Source organism: Ischnura elegans, chromosome 9 (genome assembly GCF_921293095.1).
Source record: "Ischnura elegans chromosome 9, ioIscEleg1.1, whole genome shotgun sequence".
Lineage (NCBI taxonomy): Eukaryota > Metazoa > Arthropoda > Insecta > Odonata > Coenagrionidae > Ischnura > Ischnura elegans.
The window spans coordinates 109,447,765-109,474,400 of NC_060254.1; the positions used below are offsets into that span (position 1 = coordinate 109,447,765).

General features: G+C 37.2%; 1 protein-coding gene across 14 annotated transcripts in view; it reads right to left on the minus strand.

Annotated features, from left to right (window-relative positions):
- Positions 1-4,037: 4,037 nt before the first annotated feature.
- Positions 4,038-26,636, minus strand: part of LOC124165240 (CLIP-associating protein 1-A) — a 383,777-nt gene continuing 361,178 nt past the window's right edge. For 11 of the 14 annotated variants that reach the window (XM_046542552.1, XM_046542559.1, XM_046542558.1 and 8 more), the window contains 10 exons: positions 22,902-23,065; positions 22,609-22,784; positions 21,753-21,940; positions 20,459-20,718; positions 13,183-13,342; positions 9,609-9,759; positions 8,742-8,970; positions 7,927-8,101; positions 6,991-7,197; positions 4,038-6,032 (listed from right to left, as the gene is read on the minus strand). In XM_046542552.1, coding sequence (XP_046398508.1) covers positions 5,757-6,032; positions 6,991-7,197; positions 7,927-8,101; positions 8,742-8,970; positions 9,609-9,759; positions 13,183-13,342; positions 20,459-20,718; positions 21,753-21,940; positions 22,609-22,784; positions 22,902-23,065 — 1,986 coding nt within the window. In that variant the 3' untranslated portion in view covers positions 4,038-5,756. The other 3 variants (XM_046542547.1, XM_046542548.1, XM_046542560.1) reach the window with 3 other exon arrangements.

Consider the following 26,636-nt stretch of genomic DNA (forward strand, 5'->3'; position numbering starts at 1 on the left):
TAGTCTGGTATGTTCTATTGATTCCACCCAATAACATTTTTACTTGATGCGGTAAGTACACTAAGTTATGGCTTAAAGAAAATCCTCCTCATCCAGCCATTCTTTCATCGTGTATTTTGAAATAAAAAATGCCAAAGTTGTCACCGCCCACTTTTCATGAGCTATAGTGATGCCATTACATACTGAGTTATGGCTCATTGACTTGTTCAGGGGGAAACACTTGGTGAGGGAGGGAATCTCATTAATTGCACATAATGCAGGAATGTTCTACTTTTTGTCTTTCGTTATCTTTATCAATTATCCCTAGTTGCATGTACATAATATTAAACAGCCACAGAGGCTGATTCATTATCAGCGTTGATAATCATTCAGCACTCCTCTCAGCCCCCATCTTTTCACTCCAAGTCTTCATCACAGGCTATATGAAGAGATAAGCCTTCTATAAAGAAAATAATTTCATACTAAGCACATCATGTTACATCTCACACAGCTAAATTTATAAAAATAACAAAAAAAACAACAAATTAGATCAAGAAAAAAATATCACTTGGGCATGAAACAAACCACGTGCTCTTTTCAAAGGTTATAATTCTAGCAACGGTGCATAAAATAACTGATGTTTCAGCAATTATTGAGCGTATAAGTAAATACGTAACCTTAGACAAACTTGGGTATTACAAAGATACACAGAGCAAATATTTGTCCAAAATTTTACATTCCAACTTTCCAGGGGGAGGGAGATATTTTATAAAATGAAATTTCCATGCTATGCTGATGCTATTAAGTCTACAATATAACTCCATCAGCCTCAGTTTTCCATATATTGGCCTGAAAATTGAAATAAAAGAGATTTCTTTTTTGTCATGCAAGCTTTAAAGAAGTGAATTCATGGATATAAAAGAATATGTACATAACCCAGAAATGTAAATTATGCACACACAGAACACACCACATCTTGTTATGGATACATACTTGCTTATTTGAGATGCTTTAAGCAAATTTAAGAATACTGGGACTATACTCTCTTCATTTTATCTTTGCGGGTGAGCTGGTGTGGCCAACGCAAATGGAGGTGAGGGGAAGGAAAGTTTCTCGACACGTGACTTAGCCTTTACGAATCAGCAAATAGTGGGCGGGGCCTCAGTCAATCGCTATCAGACCTTCGTCGAGTTAACATTGCGAATGTACTCGTGGAGCAGTGTTGCTAAACCTCTCGCGTTCTCCTTGTATGTGACTAAGTATACCTTCCACCAGCGGTGCCTCTTTCAGCGCGGTAGCTGACATTGTCATGGGATTCTGTGAAAGGATTATCCCCTATGCCTTCCAATTGCAGCATTGCTTCTCTTTCATGGGATTCAAACTTCATTACTTTGTAGAAGGAAACCTAGTACATACACTTTTTCTTCCAATTAATGATTCCAGTAATTTTTACCTCCTATGACCCAAATTGCAAAAGAAACATCATATTTACTGGTGAACATCATATTTCTCTCAAATTTATGTACGTTTTAGATGTAAATATTGGTGAGAATCACATCTGTCCATTAATCAGGGCATCAAGCATTGTAATTATTAAAACTGTACTTTTGTTACAACATGTCAGACAGAAAAATACCACATAAAACTCCAACTACATGAAATTTTACTGGTTTTTAAATAGAAAGTTTACCCTCAATTTATTTATACTTTAAAAATACCATTGGCATGCTACATCCCCTGAAGAAATTATTAGACCCCAACTCCACAGGTACGAAAATATGAAAATTAATACCATTATACTATAACTACATCATACATATCCAAGGTACCAATTTTATAGATAAGCAACACACAGATATAAATATTGGTATTTGATGACACAGAAAAGGTAATCTCGGTTTAAATTTCCACACTCATGCCTCGCTTAGCGCAAGGGATGCATTCCCTTGGGTCTTTGCGCTATACGAATTTGCATTATATGAGGGCATTTTAACATTGGGAAGATAGGGACGTTTTCCCGGTAGGATAGATGTTGGGTAACGAATTTCCTAAAAAATATTTATATTCCTATTAATAGCCTCAGAAAACCTTATTGATAAAATATTTATAGTTAAGAATATCTTGAAAGACAGTAGGCACGCATCCAAAGGTTTTTTTCTCATTAAAAAAAATTTGGACATGGTTTTGAAACTCCCTCCTTTCCTGCAGGTGGGCTAACACCTAAGAAAAATATGTATGATATCTCAGGGGTTTCTAATGCACTGCCAGCAGTTGACGAATTTTCAAACCAGTCTAAAAAAAATTATTGTGTCACCCAGGCCCTTTCTTGCTCATCCAAATGACGGGCAAAGGCTGCTTTGAATACCATTTCATTTCTCGTGGAGTTTGTGAATGATAAATCATAACTGGCTGTAATTTAAGTCCCCCAACGCATTATCACCAAGCAGCAACGTGAAATAGTCTTTAAATGCCTTGAAACATGACCCAGGTTTTTCTCCCCTGATAATGAATGAACAAGATTATATTCTCTTCCAAAATAATCCCATCTCATCAACATTAAAAAGTAGTTGAGGGGGAAAGAATCCACTCTCAATCACAAACAGGAGTTCATCAGACAATGTTGCGGCGACTGTGCTATCAGCATTTGCAGATTCACCTGATATCATAGCACTAATACACCTGCTCGCCATTTAAAATTATGAAATCAATCGGAGCTTTCACTAAATGTCTTGGAGCAATCACCACCCTCGTTTTCTTCCATGGATTCAAATAAAGCCACAGCTTTTGCACAAATAACTGCCTGAGATAGAGGAACATCACCTGAACTTTTATTATAAATCCAGGTAATTAGAAGTGTTTCCATTTCTTTTTCCAGCAATGAACTTCGTGCACGTGTTGACCACTCTGCTGAAGTTGGTGTGACTGATGTCACTGACGTTTTAACCTCATCTTTGTTCAGAATAACAGCGCAGACTGTTGACATCGTGAGCTTTAACTGACACGCAATATCACTTTGACACACTCCATTTTTAAAGCCATGACTTGATAACTTCTTTTTCTATCCGCATTCCTATTTTTTGCGATTGTTCACTTGGTTTTTACTCTGTATGGCTCTATCAAAATCACTTTCTACTGCTGAACAACTGCCGCACTGTAATCCTGAGACACAGAGGACCTACGACTAGACCCTTTTAAGTGTCGATGCTATTCGGCATTCAGCTGTGTTCAGGTGTTTCCCGGACGAATGAATTTGCACTAAACGAGACATGGGTGTATTAGTTTGATAAATAAAAATTCATTTTATTAAATGCCCACAGATCTCATCCCTACCCTTTCCATTTCGAGCTAACCTCAACAAATTTTTTTACATAATTTAATGGATAGAGAGTAATCTTAAATCAATGAGTACCTATGCAACAAGATCTCCAAGGCCAGAGCCCACCAAGGCTCATAGATGTAAGGGTGCTCTCATCATACAGCGAATAACCCATACGTGACAACAGCCTGGAATAAACACTGAGGGCAAAACAAGATAAGATGATTGTCTTAAAAATTATCTTCACTGGATGTACAAGCTTTGTAAAATAACTTTGGATGTAAGTAAATCTTGTCAAAACTGTTTCAAGCCATGATTAGATGATGGATTTGCCAGTTCAAGTTAATGCCAGTAAGAATGCAAGAACAATTCCTCAATATTAGAATATCATGTTTGTGGACATATATTCAGAGTTTGAGGTAGTAACATTTTTCATTCATTCTTATGGAATATCTTAATGGGCAAATGCATCAATCAAACGCCGGTTTAGACAAATAATTTGGCTCAATAGTGTAAGCAAAATCAACTAAAACACTATACACCTTCAGAGATTAACAGAATTTAGGAGAGATAGACTTTGTCTTAATGATAACCTTCAAAATTTTCTGATAAGGTTGCCAAAAAATGGGCCTTATGCCTGACTTCTGGTAAATTTTCTAAAATATGAGGAAAACATATACGTAGTGGTGTACCTGCAAGTCAACACTTTTGACCTCGCAACCACAATGATCTCATAACACCATTAAAAATCATTTTGCTTTTATTGGCATCTCAATAACATATGCAGTAAGTATACTGATTTAGCCATACATACTTCCAACATGAGGCAGCTCTCAACTTTTCATATTACAGATTGACACACTCACAGAATCCACTGATTTCACTTAAAATAGCACAAATGTTGGCAACATAAAATACTTATTGTGTAAAAATTAAATGTTGCCTGGATATGAAAAGAAAATGGGTATCATAAAATTTTCATAAATAAAATTTTTACAAAATAAAAGAATGCCAACATATCATTGTAGAGCAGGGAAAGTTAATATAAGAGTATAAGATGCTTTCCACCAGCAAATTAACATAGAGTTAATTATGTGTACGCTCTGGAAGTCCATATGTAGTTCAATGCATTCCAAAGTCATTTTCAATGGAGTCTAAAGCTTCCATGATTTACAATAAGGCTCAAGGTTAAAACCAATTACATAAAATTTTCATTCTTTTAACCTTGCATAGTCCATGATACCACCTTTTACCATATAATTTACTCTGAAACTCGGTAATCAAAGAAATTATTGTGATGGCCAGCAGGCAGATAAATAAAATCAGATGTAATATACAAGGGAGGTAAGGGGGTTTTACAACAGCACCTTTTAGTTCAATGGAATTAACCACACCAATGTCCATTAAAAGTGAGACTAGGGGAATTATATGATCAACACCACAAGTGAGTGCTCTCTTCAGAGATGGCAGCATGAATGTATTCAAGTTGGTTCGAATGAGGTGGAGGACTTGCACGTTGCTAACCATTTAGAGACATAAAATCCTCAACCTCATACCTTCCGCAAGTATTCACACACACTCTCTCACGACTATGCTGAGGCTTCTAAGGCCACACATTGATAATTTACACAGCATCATCCTCACATTAATGCATACCAGGATGTTAACTTTAAACCTTCACCGATTACACACCAGCAATTTTGCAGGGTTATGAGAAGGCTTTTGGACCATCAAAGAAGAATTCAATAGTAAATGTCAACAAGAGTTATAGTAACTTCAAGGCAAATTCTCTAGCAGAAAAACATAATTAGCCAGCAGGTAGACAACATGCTCAATGACAATCAAGAAAAATTATGAACAGGCAAAATGCAAGACTAGTAAAAAGAGCCATTAAAAAAAGTCATTTATCCCCCATCCTCCCTCCTTGATCCCACCTCGTTCAGTCAGGCCTAACTGAAAAAAGAAGCTCTTTTTAAGTTGCAATGAGCCAATATCCAACACTTGCCACAAACTGGCCGCACAGTTACATCAATCATTTAAACACATGCGCACGCACACAATCATACACTCACAAGCGCAATAGCACACGATATCTTCATCATCACTTTCTACCATTGGCCCACACAAGGGCGTAAGTTTACAATCCTGGTACTAAAAAAACTTGATGCCTTAATGCATCACTTGCATACGTACAACTCCCAGTGGGATCATCCCGTGGAATAGGCTGCTGCATGTCGAGAACATTCTAAAGGAGGCACTTCACAACACTGAGAAGAGCTATGCCCAGGGAGGATTATCCACTCATTCCTAGTTGTCACAGATGAGAGGCTTCCCCATTCTCTTTCAATTCCTTTCGCCATCAAGTCATCCGAAATCTATCAGAGAATGACTCCCTGAGGCCCAGCACTCGGGAATGTGTTAAGGAAACTCTTTGAAAGCACTTTGTACAGCTGCGATTCCCTTATGTCGGAGTGTGCTTGGGCGAAGAGGCACTCGAGGACTCCGAACCGGTCCCTGCGCCATCTCCACTGCCGCTCCTTGTGCCCCTCGAGTGGCCGTGAGAGCCTCCCTGGCCTTGCTGCTGTGCCTTCCGAATGTACAGGTGCAACAGCTTCATCTTTGACCCATTGAGGGCAGTCAGGTGGGGCGCCAGCACCTCCTCACCAACTGCCACATGAATTGCCACCATGCAGAACACTGCTGACTTCCTGACGCTGCTCTCCTCATTGTCGTACGCCTTCAAATGGTTCAAAATATCACATTCTCATAAATATAATTATCATACATCACTATCATAACATGACTATAGGTTTGCAGTAAATGTTAATGTGGAAACTTGAAAATGATGGAACCAAACCAAGCTAACATACAAATAGACTGTGAGACAATGTAGACAAAGCAGCATGGATCATCGGTGCATATCGAGGGAAAGCCCAAACAAATAATCAAAGCAATCAGGCCTTGCAAAAAGTCCACCTGCAATATTTTTCAAATAAATTTTTAATTTGCTTTCTGAATCACACTTTCTATCTTTTGCACTCATTCTTTGGAAAAATTAGTGGATTCAACGTGGGCAAGTATAGTAAAGCGAAAAGAGAGGATCGTATGAAGGTAAAGCAGGGGATGATAATCCAATGAATGGCTGATAGAAAAGAGGATAATAGGATCATTCACCCCGGTACAAAACTGTGATTCATTGCAAGAGTTTGATAGATTGAAATGAAAGATACTCTTTAACGAAAAACACCCTCTCCAATCAGCCATTCACTGGTAAGCATAAAGTAAGAGAATTCATAAGTCATCACCCCCTCATCATGAGTTGGCGATGTCATTAGATATCTGGCTCATTTACTCGTTCGCATTCGTTGAGAGAAGGAATCACTCACAAGAATGTAAACAACAATGAACCACACCCCTGAATAAGACCGAGAAGCAGCGGAGAAGTGGCAATCAGCTTGGCATGAATCCGTGACATCATCAACTTATCAGCAAAAGATTTAAGGCTGTCAATTTTCCATCACATATATCTCATGAAGTATGTGACAAATAGAAGAAGAGAAAAATCTCTTTATTTTTCAAACTATAACAATATAAGATTACATAAAATAGGTGAATGGACCCATTGAGGCTCCGCTACATGATCTAAGGCAAATATATATGTCTACATAATACAGGGCAACCGATGAGGTACTCACTTTGACAAGTCCCGGCATTATTTGAGGGAGAAGAGGCTCTATCACGATACGTCCTCTCTGCTCCACAAGCCTGGTCAACATCTTGATGGCAGCTTGATTGACAGGAAAATCTTCAGTTTTAATCAATAGGTTGAGAACTAATACCACAGCATCTGCAGGCATGACAGCAGCCATTGTGCCAGCACAAGACTCAGCTGCGCGCACCACCTGCAATTGAAACATGGAATAATATATTGCATCAATATGAACACTCCCAGTCTTGGCAGAACCATGCAGACCTAAAGAATTGGACAATAACAACACTCCCAAATATATGGCATAATTCAGCCTCACACTTCGAGCATGGGACAACGACCTCTTTCCATTACTCCATCTTCAAATACTCCCACCCCAATTTTTAAATTTCATTTTTGGAAGAAAAATGTTCAGGTTGATCAAATGGTCACTAATATAATTTGCACTTGAATATAGTCCAGGGATGCTGACTTACAAAAAATATTGGGGGGGGAGGGTCAAACTGGGGATCTTGCCCCGCGAAATTTTATGAGTAGTGAGTTTTAAGTTTTTCGAGCATTGTAGAAGAGTCATATGATCAACATTAGAACCCTATTAACTCGAGTCTCGATATCTGGACACTTCGGGGAAAATCAAAAAGCCTGACAAATGTTTTCCTCACACCCATAACAAATATTTTAGGGGGCTTGGGCCCCTCAGGCCCCATGGAGTCAGTTCCACTGGTATAATCCCACAGAGAGTTTTTCCAGAGATTTCGGTCAAAAAAGTTGTACTAAAACTATAGTGGGAGATATATTATAATTTTTTGAAAATTGACTTAAAACAGTAAATTTGCAGGTTTCATGACAAGGTGCAAAGCTAATTACACCAAAAGGCACCTAAGAAAGATTTGATCAAACAAAAACAATTGAAAAAACTCACATCTTTATCAGCATCCTTGTGAGCAAACAGCACCTTAGTAATGAGTAGCTCAACGTACTGTGCAAATGCTGCCGCAAAAGAACGTTTGCTCAACATTTCGCTAAGAGCTCCTAATGCCAAGGCACGAACAGCACCTTCTCCACCCATTTGCTCCAGCAGTAGCCTCAGGATAGGTCTGAAATCATTAGAAGGCAAATGAAACACATTTTCAGCAAAGAGTGAAATAAAAAAGAAAGGTCATTGCTCAAAGCAGATTATACGAGCATGAGAACCTTTAAGCATATTAAATTTCAGAAGATTACAAGCATACAGCCAAATTATGAGCTTTACTTCATACAACACACAAATTTTTGAAAATGCATCTTTAATGAATATTATTTCCAGTTATCAACAAAACATGAAATGTTTGAAGGTTCTTTTCAGTTCTCATCCAACTAACTACTCATGTAAATATATGGCATTAAAGTTTATAACCGTGATAACAATTTTATTAATAAGAATCTTTTAGATTACAGGATGAATTCTTAAGAATCTATTAGATTATTGCATAATTCATTGCCCACAGAAAATATTCATTTAAACCTAAAACTCTGAGGAATGTGTGTATAAGGATTTTAACATAAAAAATAAGCTTGACCCCACAACAAAATAGAAAAAATCACGATGAAAATATAAATGAACATTGTAACGGATTAAATGACAGCAGTTTCAACATTGCTCACAGAAGAATGAACAATGGGAAACATGGGCATTCTGTTTAATTGAGGATTTTTGAAAAGTTGGCATACGTGAATCAAATGGATGAGGTCACTCACTTAAAATGATCCATTACAGCCAATGTACTCCCATCGCGTATTATACGAATAAGTTGTGTGAGTGCAGCTTTTTTGTCAGCGTCACTCCTCGCGTTTGCTTTAACACCATCAACGTCCTTTGGACCATCCACCTCCATCACGCCATCCGTTCCATTGCCAGTCCAAGACAGAGTTTCTATTACCCTTCGTAAACTCTCTGAGTCATCCAAACCAACTTGCAGGTGACTCCCTAAAAGAAAAGTTCTCCAATCAATAAATTTCCTTAGTCAAGCGTGATTAACACGTGTTGAAACCATTCCATCATGAGGGAAAGGTCCTTTTCTGAGACAAATTAGAACTTTATTTAAGATACAAAATGTTTTGTTGTTTCTACCTGAGAATTAGGTGAAGACATTAAAATATATAGTGTCTTCAATGAATATTCCGAGTGGAATCTGCAAAGGATATTTCATTCAGATAAAATAGGTGGGCTTGAATTTTAGAGAAGTTACACAATTCAAGTTGAACCATTTTCATCCACTCATAGCATTATAATCATCAGACCTGTACATTCTGCAGCCCTCCATTTCTCCTTTTTTTAAGATAGATCATTCAGTTCCACGATACTCTTTGTCTTTGCATCCTTATTCCGACACAACTATCCCTTGGCCTTCCTAATGGAACTTAAGCCATTGTAAGATAAGGTACTAAATTTTAGAACGAACATCAAAGCCACTAACACGGAAGGCATCATGATTAAAGGTTCAAGAATTCTACATAAATATTATACTGTCCACATTTCAGAATGCAATCATCCCTATCCACCCAAATCAAAATCCCAGCACCTAAAAAGAAAATTGAAAATCAATTGAATAAATGAAATACTACCTCTTGGACTGAAACCATTTTCTGGAGAAGCAATGGCATCAAATGATCCTCCACCGCCACTGTCTGCAGGAGAAGTTGAACTCTTGTCAATGCCATTGAAACTAGGTAACCTCGTTGGCGATGACAGCGAAGAGGAGTGCCCAGAGCCCTGCTGGAGGTCAAAAAGAAAAGATACAAATTCACTGCAAGTCCGAGAAGGAAGCAAGATTGTAAATACAGTTAAAAATATTCACACTAATAGGCTGATACCCCATTCACTTGGAGCTTTATCAACAAATACTCATCTATTTAATAGTTATACTTTAACATCATTTGAAATAACAGAGCATCTTCAACAAGAGACATAGCACAACCAATTGCAGGCCAAAGTTTAACACCTCTCACATTTAAGTTTCTGGGGTCAGTTCACCACTACTACTCAGGAGCAGACAGGTTAAACCTTTCGATGAAAGCATGCACAGGGTTGGTTCCGAAAATGACCAAACTCTTTAAAAACTCCATAATTTATCAACCTCATTACATCTGCAGTTAATATTGTACCTTGTTGAAAACTTAGAGAACTGTCTCAATTTATGCAAAACGCGGTCCATTCGGAATCTTTTATACATTGGGGGACAAGAAGGCAGCGACAAATCCTGGCTGTAGAGGGAAGGGGGGGAGAGAGAGGCATCATTGCTATGAGCCTCATGGGCATTCAGGTGTGAGTGTATCAGCGGTACTATGGGAACTGGCCCATAATCATGGTGAAGCGCTCAGTTTTTAGAAATGTTCGCATGGATTTGACAGACACATAAAAAGTTCCAGAGTGCACTCCTTTTATACTAATTCAAAACACCAAAATAATTGCAATACACTACTTCACTTTCCAGGCAACTGTGGTGTAACCACCACCAACAGGGATATTAAGCCAAGGCGGATTCGAAAGGTGGAGGTCACCAACACCTTGCACAACTGAATGTCCCAAAGCACGAGTGCATTTTGCCCTACACTGCAACAAGTTTACATACTTTCACAAAATAAACTTGTTCGCTTCAATTAATTTCTACAAATTTATCTGGCTATGAATGTACGTAAAAAGCTTCCTTCAGTACAATGAAATGATAGTTATGGCAAAGTTAGCGACTAAAAAAGTAGATACTGTAGAGGTCATGTTTACACGCCTACAACAGATTACAAGGATGAAGAAGTTTAAGACATCTTCGAAGATATCAGGGAAGTAATCAAACAGGTAAGGGGGGAAGAAAACCTTATTGTTTAAGGTGATTGGAACGCTGTAATCAGCGAAGGTCAGGATGGCAGAATAACAGGAAAATATGGATTAGGAAATCAAAATGAAAGAGGAGAAAAAGCTCCTGGAATCATGCACAGAACACAAATGAGAGGCAGCCAATACAGTGTTTAAAAATCACAAGCAAAGAAAATATACAGGTAAAATACAAGGAGATGAAATAAGATTTCAAGTAGACCATACTCTAGTGAGGCAGAGGTTTAGAAACCAGATAAAGGACTGCAAAAGCTACCCAGGGCTGATTATCAAGAGTGATCACCATCTTGTGATGATAAAATGCCATCTGAAATTCATTTAATTAAAGAAATAAGTGAAGATTATGTGGCTTGTAGGGAAACTAAAGGAGCCACTACATCAATGTGCATGTCAAGAAGCAGTGGAGACCAAAATGGGATAACATCAGACTGAGAAATCAGTGGATGTTAGCTGAAAAAATATTAAAGGCAGACTTCAGGAGGCCACAAGAGAAGTTCCAGTGAAATGAACTGTTGTAAGAAAAAGCCACGGATCACATGTAAAGTTCTAGACCTCATTGAAGAATGGAGAGAGAATAAGAATTTGAAAACTAAGCAAGGACAGGCCTGGAAAAAAATAAGGAACAAGATTTGTTGCAAAGCGAGGAAACCTAGAGAAGTGTGAATGACAAATCTGTGCCAGGAAACTCAAAATAACCTCGTATAAGGGAAAGTGGGAGTGGCCTATGGAATAGCGAGGAACCATTATAAGGAACAGAATACAACATGTAATACCATAAGGAACAAGTATGGAAATATTTTGATGTAAAAAGAAGAAAATAGATATGGAAAGAATACCTGGAAGAGTTATACAATAGAAAAAAAACTCAGGGCAAAAATCATTGAAGAGGAAAGTGAAGTGGAAAAAGATGATATGGGAGCCAGCATCTTAAGACCACAATTTGTCACTGATATAATAGACCTGCGAAAGAATAAGGCTCCAGGAATAGATGATACTTCAGCAGAGCTTATCAAAAATGCAGGAGAGAAGGCTTTCACTCAACTGTACATGAATATCTGTGACATGTTCTCAACAGGAGATATACCAAGTGACTTTGAAATTAACATCAAATTCCCAAAAATAAAAAAGCAGAGAAGTGTGTAGAGTTTAGGACTATCAACCAGGCAACACATGTGCCGAAGATATTAATGAGAAATACGCTACGGATTTAAGAAAAGCAAAGGCACAAGACTGGCTATCCACTCATAGAGAAATATGTTTTTGAGGAATAAATCCACCCAAAATCTTTCAGCACACATAAATAAATTAAAAGTTAGCGCCAAAAAAGAAAAATTATTTGTGAAACTCTGGTTTTTCACAAATACTTTTTCTTATTTGGCAGTAATCACCAATACTTTTGTCAGAAGGTAACTGGAAAAGTATTAGTAGAAATTTTCAGGAAAATTTTAAATTATTAATATGTTTGAATTACACAAGGTTAGGCCTGAAACAGCTCTCTACTAACAGTACACATAAGCCACTTGTACAGAATTTGGTAATTAACCCAGTTTCAGTATCTCCATCAAGATTAATTCCAGAGATTTTATTCATAGTAATTAGAAGTTAATTCATAAGAAAATATTATACCAAAGAGCCAGTGAATTTATAGTAAGGAGTGCTACAATGATGAGAAGACACTGGTCAGAAAAGCCTGTATTTGAGGTACAGGTTAGTGATAGCATTTTATTCCTATAAAAAAAATTTTAAACCGAAGAAATGCAAAAATTATCCTTTATAATAATAAATAAAAGCGAACAAACTATGTATAAATCCACCAATTTATTTTTGTGGTACTACATACTAGTTTCGATGCAGCGGCGTCATCATCAGGTACTAAGGCTACAAAGAAACAAACATCCTTATATATAATGTGGTATCGGGAGGAAGAAGGTAGGTGGAAGGGGTGGCTGGGAAATCTGAGGTGTGTGATTGGGCGTTGTGGGAGGGTGGTGAGAGTTGGAGAGGGGCGGGGTGTGGAAGAACGTTGGTAGGGAGTAACGGAAGGTTGTTGGTGACTAAGGTAATGACGGGGGTGTCCGTAGGAGTGGAGGAAGGGGAAGGATTATGGGTTGTTGGTTTTTCCGTGAGGTTCAGGGAGGCTAGGAGGAAATAAATTGGTGAATTTATACATAGTTTGTTCGCTTTTACTTATTAGAATGAACCTCCACAAAGTTGAGCCTGTTACGATAGAGATTATCCTTTATAATTTTCAATTTAAATTCAGAAATAATCTGTGTAATCATGGCTAAGTATGCAACACATTAAACTCACTGAATTGCTGATGCTGTTGTCTCCTATATCAGCTATGCTTCTTTCTTCCCCTAGGCGGTCATCATTGCCAATAGACATAGGTCCAATACTTGAGTCTCTATCACCTTTCCCAGCCTCAAAGCTGTAATTCTGGATCTCTGCAGTTGTTTTTCTCAGAGACCTGGAGAAAATTGTTCAATATTACTTACTGCCCGAGTTAGACCTTACACACAGAGCATCACATTTTGTAATAGATCAATGCTGGTAAAAGAAATGTCCATGAATGATTAAGCCTTAAATGCTATTTGGCCAATGTATAGACTGTGAGTTATTACATCCTAAGCCTTCTAATTCTTTCATCAATTCTTAGAAATTAAGAGCAAAATTGAAAATTAAATTAGCTGCCACAATTTCATTTTAGGTTTGAGATGAATTTCAGGAAGCAAACGTACAAACACACCAGATAGATAGGGCAATGATATTTTGTGAATTCCAGGCTATTGATTAACTATAGGAAAAAAAACAATGAGGACAGGAAGAGCGGAAACAGTTGCAGCATCATTAGAAGAGGTGGAAACAGAACAAATGGAATGATTTCAATAGGCATCTAAGTGGCGAGTTGGAATAGGTTTGAGGGACAGCGGCAGCAGAAAGGGAAATATGCATTATAGATGCACTGAAGGAAAGAAAGAGAGAGGTGGTTAATTGAAGAGATAAGCTTTAGAGAGGAAATTGAAGACCACAGTCACGTATACATAACCACAAGGACCAAATCGATGGCAGCACAAATAATGAGGACGACCACACACAAAGAGGCTAGCTCTTAATAAGGGTTAATATGTAATTTCATATTCATAATTGTAACTTGTAATAAATGATATCGCAGCAATATGTTATCTAGCCCCTCATGATTTGGTAGGATATAAACACCAGCTCTCCGTTATAGAAAATAAAAAATCAATGAAAATGGAGATCAGATTAATCCAAAGCAATAAATACACTAGTTTTGTCTATATTTCAACATCATTTAAGTTTTAATGACAAACACAAAAATCTTTCACATTCCAATAAAAATAGCAACATTAACATAATTGTCAGAATTATTAATAAGCATAATGAGACCAATGTTCAAATTCAGTATGTATTACCAACTCAAAAATTCTTACAAAAATGGACATGAGCTCCTAATCAATCTAAAATGCCATTTCAGTAAATCTTTCATGCTTGATTAAACAGAAACAACGGCATTCAGTGGGAATCTTTTTACAAAGGTCATCTAGGACAGGAAGAAGACAGGCATGGATATTGAAGTTTTAAACCACTTAACCAAGACAACCTCAATAAAAATTATAACAGAATATACGCCCACAAAACTGCAATAGGATGTGTTTAAATCTATAGAAATTGTTTTGCCTCCATGCAATTGCAAGGCATAGTATTATGCCATGGAGAGAAAAATGCAATTTAACATTATTGATTCATCTGCAATCTCAACCAAAAGAAGAAGGGATATATGTATCTAATAGATATTCAAATGGGGACTAAGGATGCAATCATTTAGACAAAAAGGGAAAGGTAGTCACAGTTTTTTTTTCAAGATGGTGACTCTGAACATGGTGCAGTATGCTCACTTGGTAGAGAACAGACATTGAAGATGATATAACCAACATATATTAGATATGTTTTCCAGTGTCAGTTGGTGATTCAACAACACAAGAAATGATTGCCATTCGATGCTATGAAACTTCACACAAAAATAATTCCCATAGTTAAGTTGCTTTGTCAAGCTTAACTACCAAGAACAATTGGACCTATATTCATACTTTGAGACTAAGGTTTGGTTAGAGTGAATTTTGCAAATAAATACCTGCCTCAGAAGATTGAAAGATTAATCATTTCAGGAAAAAAATTATGGGCTGCCACACACAAAATTTTTTAACACTGTAAGTTAAACCCTAAGGAACGCATTCCCCTTCGCATCGGTTCCCCTCTGAGTAGTGAGCTACACAAATCCTCGGCACTTCCAATACAAGAAAACTTAGTACATATGTATCTTTATTTTGGACAGCCTAGAGATTGTTGACTGTCAAATTCCCAACCCTTCACTTCAAATCAAATTCAATCATAATTCATAAATTTCATGGAAGAGAAAAGTAATAACAAAAATATTCTTTTAGAATTGATATCTCATTTATAAACAAAAAAATCATCAAAGCAGCTGACCCCTCAATCAAAGAAGTGAGAGAGTGCAAACATAGTGACTGGATAGCAGCAGTCAGTGATTTCAATGATCCACACCCCTTTCTGTTAATACTCCACTGCTGATGACTTATGACGCAGATTGACCAAACCACAAGTACTAGTCTTTTTATTCCTCTAATTGCTACAGTCACGAGCATGACACAATTTTAATGAACAGATTGCTTCAAATATAGGATTAACATCCCCTCTATTATAAGCTGTGACAGTACGTTTTTACTGACAGTTCTTACATTTCATTTAAGTATTAAGTAGGGATGGATGGATCCAGGATTTTTTTTTCGGATCCAGATCCGTATAGGATACTTGATTTTAGGTGTCAGATTTATGGATATTTTCAGATCCAACTGCATTTTTCATTTTCTTCTATAAAATATTCGGGCACTTTCACGTAAATATCAGGAATTAAATTATTTGAAAGTACTTTATGTCCAGATACAGTGTAATTTGGCTCCATATGTACTATTAGATTTCTAAACCCATAATTCTCCACAGTAGAGTATGGCAGACTGTCAATACATATCATTTCAGTAATCAGCTTAGTGATGCATTTCTATGGACTATTTAATAAATAAAACTTTTTATGCTGCATTTAACTATTGAGGATGACACAGAACATAGAAGCCAGTAGGGCAAAAAAGTCAGTTGGTGACATGGGGGTGGGATGAAACACGCTTCCGATGTTCTAGGATAACTTGATACTTTCCTTCGAAGGTAATGAGTTATTGTTCGTGTGGTTTAAGAGAGGGAAAAAAATGTCCGAGGCATGGGCTCAGGGTTGATTCAAGGCCGAGGGAGTGAAGTCTGTGACGTAGTTACTACGCTACAGCACTGGACTTCCCCTGGGGGTTTTTCAATCTCTGGGGAAGATTAACATTGCGTGCCTGTTATATTTTGCCCTAAAATTTTGTTGCATAACACCTGTTAGAGATAGAATGCTGCATTTACTGATGCATTAACTTAAAATTTCAGATCCAGATTTGATTTCTTCCGCAAATTTGGTACCGCTTTCATTATATACGGATATTTGGATTCGAAGTATCCGATCCAACCATCCCTAGTATCAAGGCATTGACTGGAAAACACAGAAGACATATTTAGCTACTTGAGTTCAAAGGTGATAGGATAGGAGTTTATCTAATTTAACAGGAGTCCATAGACATATCAATAAACAAAATAGTCAACCAGGAAAAAGCATGACATGACAAAGAAAACTTGCCGATGCCTGAGAGCAGGGGTATAAACACATGAATTTGGGCACGGATATTCTAGACTCCGTGGTGGTGTGCATTTAGATGTTCGAGGGATAACAACAGCATACCTGAAAGCGTAATTTGCGCCAACATTAAATAATTAAATGTTGTAGCTAAATTTAAGCCATACACGGAGTATTTAAAAAAAATTATTTCTTATAATATATTTTTTTTAAATTGAGAAAGCACTTCATTTTGAAAAGGAAATTAATACTTAGGTATTCAGATATTAAAATACAGGCTAGCATTTTGTTCTGACAAATACAATTCCAAGATGCAGCAGTTTGTTAGGCAAAATGTCTCATTAAATATTGATAGAATAATTAATTTTAAAAGTTCATGGAATATTACAAGAAGATCTTCACGTTGTTCATTACATGAAACTTTATTAATGCCAAAATTACCCAATAAAAACATTAAACTAAGGTGTTCAATATAACCAACTCAATCTATTTTCACGATGTTTGAAATTATACGGCTAAAAATTGAGACTTTTACCAGTCTCAGTAGCAATTTAGTATCTAAGCTGTAATTACAACAATTTGATGCGTCTTGGCAATAATGTTTCTCACACATTAATGCTAGCGACTGAGCTTCCAGCCACTGCCTGCATCCAGGGGGTTGCAAAGGGTAGAAGAAGGGTAAGTGATGGTCCCAAATGAATTACATGGGACAGGTTTAACAAATGCAATGGAGAAGAAACACATCACTATATTAACCCTTTTAGTGCCAGCCCATCTTTCCTGGTTTGCTGAAGAATGCCAGGCCTTTTGTGGCTGAATTTGTAAGTTTGCACTAAAAAAAATATATAAAGCCTAATGTGCATTTTCTGAAACTAATTTTTTTTTCATTGATTCTCAATACTTACAGGTATGTTAAAGTATGACAGATACTAAAAAATAGAGACAAAATCTACACAAAGCTAAAAAAATAAGAGGCATCAGTGCAAAATAAGCCCGGCCGATGGATCGGCCCTTGGCACTCTTTGCATATACAACCCGGCCCCCTGGCACTAAAAGGGTCAAGGCTGGAGGACAGGAGAGCAGAATTGATAGCTGTGTCAAACCAATCTTAGGATTGTTGAATTATGATGATGGTAATGCATAACAAGGAGACACAAGCAGTTTTTCAGAGATTTATAAAGCACACCTATAGATCAATATGCAAACAGAAAATTAAAATCTCATTCCAGGGGGTCAGGATTTTTTTCACATCTTTTTTCAAGTCATGATTCTAACCTTGTAAATGACCTCTGGCTACATCCAGCCTTTTTATTATGGCCTTTATTGGTTATACACCAACAAAACTCATAATAACTCATGATGGGTACTAATCACAGCAAAATCAGTTTCCCTCAAAAAAAAATTATTGAACTCAAAATTCTAGTTTGAAATCAGCATACTGTTAGAAAGAGAAACCAGTCACTTCAATATTCTGATTGAAGAATAATAAATATGAGAAGAATGAATTTATTATAGCCAAACAAAAAACACTGTATACTCAGCACTTCGATTACAGTAAAGTCAACTATCCAAATAAAAGTGAAGCTTGACACTTGTTTTGAACATTCTTTTTAAAATAGCTCACTATTTTTCCGACTAATTGTACTCAAAGTAAAAATTAAGTTATCTGTATTAAAACATGGCATTATAATAATAATAATAATAATAATAATTTTTATTGTTCTGTTGGTCCAAGGAATAGAACATAGAACATGGTCAAGAGAATATTACAGATAAAAGGAGATACCAAACACACAAAAAAACGACACAGATCAATTATACATTATCACACATATATTCGTCTAGATTGTAATAGGCTTTGGATAAAAGCAGCCTTCTCAATTCGCGCTTGAAGGTTGCAATGTTGGACTGAGTTTTTACATGCGGTGGTAATTTATTAAAAATAAGGGAAGCTGAGTGATGAGTTCCCTTTCTAGATAAGGCACAGGGTTGCCTTCTCAGGTGAACATCATTTCTGCGCCGAGTGAAATAATCATGAATGGTAGAGCTCGGACAGAACAAATCAGGATACATTTTGACAAATAGTGCACAATAAAAAATAAACAGACATGGTAGTGTCATTATCTTGAATTTAAGAAACAGTGGCTTTCCTGGAGATCTGATGGAAACAGCAGCAATTGCCTTCAAAGATCTCTTTTGCATGGAGAAGGCCCTTGTGGCAGCACTGGTGTTGCCCCAAAATATCACACCATAAGACAGGTAGGAGTGGATTTTAGCAAAGTAAACTAGCTTTAAGATCTCCACAGAGGTGGTGGGGGCAAGTTTACGAATCATGAAGATACCAGATGAAATTTTTTTGTTCAGATTATCAACGTGGAATTGCCAGTCAAGATTTTCATTTAGAGTTAAACCCAAGAATTTAGTACAGTTAGATTGCTTGATTGAATTATTACTGATAGTTCGGAGTAAAGGGCTTGAAGTCGGGGGAGAAATTTTGTTATGGAAGTGGAGAAAAGATGTTTTGAGGTCATTTAATTGTAAGCTGTTATTATGGCACCATTGACCTATAGTTGAAACAGTAATTTGAGCAGCATTCGTTACTCCTAACAGCGTATCGCTAAGGTTCAGTGTAGAAGTGTCATCAGCATATAGGGTCACCTTACACATAGGTAGGTGATATTTGAGATCATTGATGAAGATGACAAATAAAAGAGGGCCCAGGATTGATCCTTGAGGGACCCCACAGTTCGATTTGAGAGGGTTGGATCGAAGTGTGTTAGCACCAGCAGCAAAAGTTGTATTTAATTGAACCATTTGCATTCTATTGGATAAGTAAGATTGTATCCAGGCTAGAGCATTGCCATTTATTCCAATGTGGTTGAGTTTAGAGAACAGGATATTATGATTTAGGGTATCAAAAGCTTTCGATAGGTCGAAGAAGATCCCAAGTATTTCTTTCTGATTGGAAAGACCCCAAGTGATATCATTAATGAGTTGGAAAGCTGCAGATATTGTAGATCTTCCCTTGATGAAGCCATGTTGGGAAGAATTCAGCAAGTTAAAATGGGATAAATAATTCATTATGCGATTGTAGAAGAGTTTCTCAAAAATTTTTGAGAAAGCTGAGAGTAGTGCAATAGGTCGATAGTTATTGGCTTCAGTGGTGGATCCCTTTTTATGGATTGGAATGATGACAGCAGTTTTCAGGTAGGTAGGAAAATGACCATTGCAGATAGACAAATTAAAAATGTCGGACAGGGGAGCAGAAATAATCCTAGCAACATTATTCAGGCTGAATGAACACTTCTCTTGGGTTTCCAAGAGATATACAAAATGTTTGCAGAAATGGACGCTCTGACTTAGATCAGGACCTAAGAAAAGTTCAATCCAGGATTTTCTGGGTGTTACGGTAGTCCATTTGTAGCGACCCTTGCTGGTCACTTCCTTCATCAAATCTTCAATGGAGGTTAGACCCTCCGAATTAACAAAATGGGCATTCCTGTGTTAAATTATCATTCTTCCTTGACCTCTCCCACCTTCCTTGTTCCCCCTCACCACACACCCAACCCACCAACTTGAATTATACCTAACAAGCCATACCACTATGCAGTACCATTCCCTCCAAGAAGCAACCAGCAGTGTCACAACAACCTGATCACATTCTAAGACCCAAAAAAAGTTAATTATAATCAATTATTAACAGCTACAAAAGAGTAAACAAAAAATTATGATGTTTATGGTCAACCAGACAGTTGAACACCCTGAATTTGAGAGGGTTTAGGAGGACTAATGCCTAATGTAGTTGCTAAACGCTAGACATACCTGTAGACTTCGTCTGGATTTAAGTTCTCATCATCGTGGATACCCCCAAGATCTCTTTTCGTTCTTGGAGTGTGTGGGGATGAGGGGTGATGAGTAGCATTGTGGTGGTGCAGATGCTGAGCATTGTGGGCATGAAGAGGCGACCCAGGCATACGAGGGGATGTCGCAACAGGCGGAGATGCAGAGCCTTCGGCCACGCTGCTACCACCACTCGTGCTGCTCCTCCTGAGGTGATTTTGGACAACCTGCGATGCGGTTTCCTGGACAGAGAAGATAATGATCGGAATCCAGATATGGTTTCAATGAAATGATCTCAAATAGATATTTTAAACTTTGCAGACCGTAATTTAGACACAGTGGAAGCCATGAGTAATGAGTATGCGACAAGCAACAAGCTCGAATTAGTGAGAGATATGTAAATTAAATTGGGAAAAAAAGCTAAGACTGTTTGACAGTTATTTTATGAGCAAATATGGATGCTTAAATAAAAACTATTCATAGTGTGGAAATCCACTATAAATATTCACTCAGTGTTTATGAGCATGTGCCATTGAGCAATTGATTTTTAATTGCTATCACAATGACATTTTTTCCTTTCACCAAATACAGCATTAGTAATGTCTTTGGAATGATTTTTGTTGATTATTTAACTACTTTGTGACTCCTTGGTTTTCAAGAGCTGTTGCTAAATCGAGCTTCCACTGTACTCCACCATCACCTGGAACCAATAGCCATACTTACACCAAAACATGAAGATGATGCGATTGAAACTACATGGTTGTACAGTTAAATAAAGTGGACATACCGAATAACCTTTTGTACGATTTCATGATACATTTGTTCCGATTATTAATGGAAGGGAAAGTCCAAACCTAAAACCAAACTTTATTTTATGGAAAAAAATGTTAGCATTAATTTTCCTCAAGTCATGAAATATGCATTTCTATGAAAAATTTCAGTTGGATTTGATCTTGACTTTATGTTTGTAGAGGACAAACATTGAATTTAATGTTCAAATGAATTCAATTGATTTTTCATTAATTGAAGCTAAAGTAAGTGGTTTTTTGTCATATCAAACAAAGTATTTAGAACAAAATCTGAATAATAAGGTATAATTGTGTGGAAATGTCACATAACTATCACTAATTAATCAAAAACTAAAGCCAGTTCCACTAAACTGTGGAATTGATAAGAGAGTTTGATTTAATAGGGATAGTGAAAGTATTCAGATTGAAGGATAGTATGAATTGCTGATAAACAGTACAAAATAAGTATCGATGCATTGATAACTTACCTGGAACTCCTTTGGTAACTGCGATAGAACCATGGTCACTTCTGGGGCATTCAAATCAAAGAGGGCTACCACAGCTGCCTGAGCTGCCTTCCTAACCTCATGTGGAGATGACTTTGACTCTGACGTCCACCCTATCATTTTCACTAATGCCAGCCGCGTCATTGTGCTTGTATCTTTTGTCTGTCCTGCTTTTTGAGTTACAAAATAAATGGACTCAATTAAGGCTCTGGTCAACTCTCTCTCTCTAATATTTTAAATGAAATGTTTAAGCTTACAGCCAAATTTCCATTGGAAAATATTAGATGACATGTAAAAGTATTCCAAGGATCAACATCTTGAGCTATTCAAATTATAAATAATGCAATAGCTAAATATATGTAGTCACAACACACCCACACACAACCTCTGAACATTTCAATAATGAAGTCAGTCTTCAATTGGCATCCATCTAGTTATCAATTTTAAGCAATTATCTTTTATCAGCATCAATTTATACTCCAAGAAGATTGATTATTCTCCACATATTTCCAATTAAAATCTGAAACATTTAGTAATGGAAATGCGTACTTTTATGTCAAAAATTTTATATTTTACAAAACAATCCATTAAAAAAATGACAAAGCACACTGAAGTTAAACAAATGATCCATTTTACAAACATCATTTGCAGTCTTCCAAATTCACTGGTTACAAAAAAAGGGTTAAAATAAACTAGAAAATAAAATATTTTCTTTAATATTCACTCATCGCTTCGAACGACTTTTTTGAGAAACGGGCAATGACAAATAAGAATTACACTACCTTTAACTAATCCAAGAAATGGAAAGAGGTCAAGGTTGATGGGGAGAATGGCTTACCTCCACTTGATATACATCCTCCACTAATAAAACTATAATCCGTGGGCTCCATACAAGCTGCTAAACGTGCAAGGTAAGTTAACATGGCAACTTTGACTTTGGCATTAGGTGTTTGTGTTTGGTCCACAAGGAATCGCAGGATAACATTCATTTGGAGGTCATAAGGAAAAGAATCCCTAAAACAAAAAAAATCTTATAATCCAATGATATTCACAACAAAAAGGCAATACATATATACGTGCAGAATTCATGACACACACACATTTTAAAATATAGGGAGCTTTATTACTTACCGAACTATCTCCAAAGACTTATGAATTTTATTTTGGGTGGAGCTGAGGAGGTCTGTTCCAAGTTTATTTAATAACCGAGTAAGTAGTATGTACAACCAATCATGGAGATCACTATTATGGCTAGCAACCAACTCATTTAAGGTATCCAAGAACAAGCTAAAAACCTGTTAGAGTAAAAAAATAAAGTTTTAGGTATTCATAAATACATGGAAAAGGATTTCTTTGCACTGAAAATGATCATGACAGTTACAAAACATAAGAATATTCCAAAACTTTAAAAAGCCATAAACTAATGCATTTTGCAAGCTATTCACTAGGCCACCTAAATATATTGTACGTTAAATGAAGAATTTATAGGTTGTCATTCAATGATAAATGTTGGAATAGATACAAGCATTTAATTCCCTACCTCCCACTTTGTATTCTTCTACACACAAATAATTATCACATTCAATGGAGCAAGAGTTATAAAATTACACTAACATCAGGTCCAATTTTTTAACCAAATATACATGCCCTCTCCAGCAAGATTTCCCTTTACTTGCAGCCAACTGAACTGATTTAAGTGAATGAGGCAGACATACAATGGCTGGTCCTCCCTTTCCACTTTTATGATCCACCCTAGGTCGAGTAGCTAATCCCAAAGCTAGATCACAAGGATGCCACATTATGCCACTTTCTACTGGGACCACATTGCAGAACTCAGCTTGGACCGGTTGCCCGTAACGGCAAAGCACAGGTCTACAGTTACGTTTCCCTCCAAATCCCTTTAGCACTCTCTCCCCTCCACCTGTCACTATTCTCTGCAAAATTCTACGAATGGCATAAAAATGGACATAGGTTTGAAATCACTCATAATTGCAAAATTTCATTATAACGAATCTTTCCTATACTTTTGCAAGCACTTTCCGTTAGAACCGTAGAAAACTGTTAATGCTGAGGATGCCCATCTCCACACAAATTCGTAAGGTTCAAAAGTGCATGTTTAGAGCCACGATCAATGACTACCACGCAAGCCTCTTCTCTTGCTTTGCTCTCTGGTGGTACGAGCCCTTAAAGAGGTCTTCACGCAGCTAACTCCCAAGGATACCAATCGTGAGGGCATTTCACTCACACACATCATATCGGTTATTAAGTTGAGAGTTAAAATGCAAACTTTTTCCTAACCCCTACACATTAAAAACTTTCAAGAACCTTCGGCGTCATGCCAATTATCTGACTAAGTTAGACTTTACCAACTATATAGCCTCAATTTCCTCCGAATGTGTTTCCAACCCAAAACGGTTCTGGTCTATGATCAACTCCAGGCGTAACTCTGCTTCCACGCCTATGGAAATGTCTTTTGGTGATGTAACTGCTGTTGGTCCTGGGCGTGCTGACCTTTTTTCCAAGTTCTTTTCATCCACCTTCACCTCTAATCAACTTTTGGATACCTCTGTTCTTGATATTAAATGTGTTAGTTCCCACTCTCTCTCCTCACTTTCCACTTCTCCCGATGAATGTCTGAAATTGTTGTCATCCCTTAAAACTAACCGTGCAACTGGTTCAGATCAGCTGGCCGCGATGTTCCTAAAAAATGCAGCCCCTTCCTTGGCTTTACCCCTATCCATCATTTTTAATAGATGTTTTTCAACGGCATATTTTCCGTCAGTGTGGAAAATTGGCAGCATTTTCCCACTCTTCAAATCCGGAAAGAAATCTTCTGTAGAATCATACCGTCCTATCTCAATTTTGCCAATTATATCGACTATTTTTGAGCGCATCATTCATCAACGTCTGTTGTCTTTCTCTCTTCCCTTAATATCTGACGAACAGCATGGTTTCCTTCCCGGATCATCTACAGTAACAAATCTGTCCATTTTGCACAAATATTGCATTGACGCTTTCGAGGCTTCATCACAGCTGGATGTATGCTACATTGATTTTGCCAAAGCTTTTGACAAAATTAACCATCAATTACTGCTCTTCAAATTAGAGAATCGGTATAATGTCCATGGTAATTTTCTTTCTATCTTATCATCTTTCCTTCAGAACCGGCAACAACACACAATAGTAAATGGGTCGCATTCTTTGATGGCACCGGTTACATCTGGAGTTCCACAAGGGAGTGTCCTCGGGCCTTTACTTTTTGCATTATACATAGATGATCTAGTTGACATTATCTCCTCCACCAATTGCAAAATATTATTATACGCAGATGACTGCAAAATTTTTAAACAGATTGATTCCCCGAATGACTGCCTTGCTCTGCAGAAGGCTCTTGATGCCATAGACCAATGGTCTGAGATTTGGAGTCTGAAAATTAATCCAGCCAAGTCTACCATTCTACCATTCACCCTACGCAAGTCTATCCTGAGTAGAAATTACCGATTATCTGGACATCATATCCCTTCGGTCACCTCTCAGAAGGATTTAGGGGTTATTTTTGACTCTAAGCTGCTCTTTCGTGAGCACATTAAATCCATTTCCACCCGCGCTATGCCTTTGGTGGGTATGATGTATCGCCATAGTGAGGTGTTGGATTTAATTGCTCTACGCACCTTCTTCCTTTCCTGTGTCTCTCCGGTCCTAGAATACTGCAGCCAAATCTGGTCTTCGGCCCCACCTTCTTCATTAAAGTTCCTGGAACGTCCATTGAATTTTTTCCTTTCTGTTGTCCGCTACCGCCACTTGCCTTTTCGTAACTTCTCCCTCAATAAGATTAGATCCTCTCTTGGCATTTCTACTTTAGCTGATCGCTGTATCCTCAATGACCGGAGACTCTTTTTAAATATCATTAATGGCAAATACAGATCATCAGACCTTCTTTCTTTTTTTCCGCTTCGTGTTCCTTCGCGCACGACGAGGTCGAGTGACCTATTTCATTGTTTCACCCCCCGCCTTTCTGTTTCTAAACTTTCTTTTCTATTCAGACTTCCTTCTTCCATTAACTCATATGCCAAATGTGTTCCAAATTTTGATCCTTTTTTTCATCCCTCACCCAACTTGCACCATCACTATCGTAATTTTCCCCCTATTCCTCGCACCACCTGATGACAATTCTTTGTTATTATTTGTAAATACTGTTGAATATTTTTGTTTTTGTTGTTTACGTTGCTTAATGTTATGTAATTATTTCTCCTGTTATTGTAGTCCTCTGTAATTGGCCTCGTGCTGTTTTTGGACTAAATAAATAAATAAATAAATTCAAGCATGGGAGGAGATCATAGTTGGGATTAACGATTAACAAAAATTGAAGTTTAAATTAATCATAAAAAATGTAGTTATATATATCTATAAAACAGCATAATTGCTTTTTATACGAGTAAACTTTCAAGTTATATTCATTAAAATCTTGCATTAATTGATTCAAAACTAACTTCAGCAAATGTTCTTCATTAAATTTTGGAGAATGTTGATTAGTTCTCATTTGAGCTAGAAGCTTGTCCAACAGACAAAGTAGAAAATAAAAAGGGATCGAAGAATGCAGCATAGTAGGACAGTGGTGCAAGAGAGCAGTGAATAGGCCCAGAGGAATTTTTGACATTTAAAAAAGCAGGGTTGAATGGATTGGCTTTTCAGAAAGTTTCCCAAGTTTCAGAAAGCACCCTCAGTCAAGAGTATACAAAACAACTCAAAGGCAATGTCCACAATGGCATAAATGTCTCCTCGGCAATATTGTCCTATTTACATCAGAATGTTTAACACGAGAATGGGGGTCCACCAAAATCCTATGGCTGATATTGAGGTGAAGGG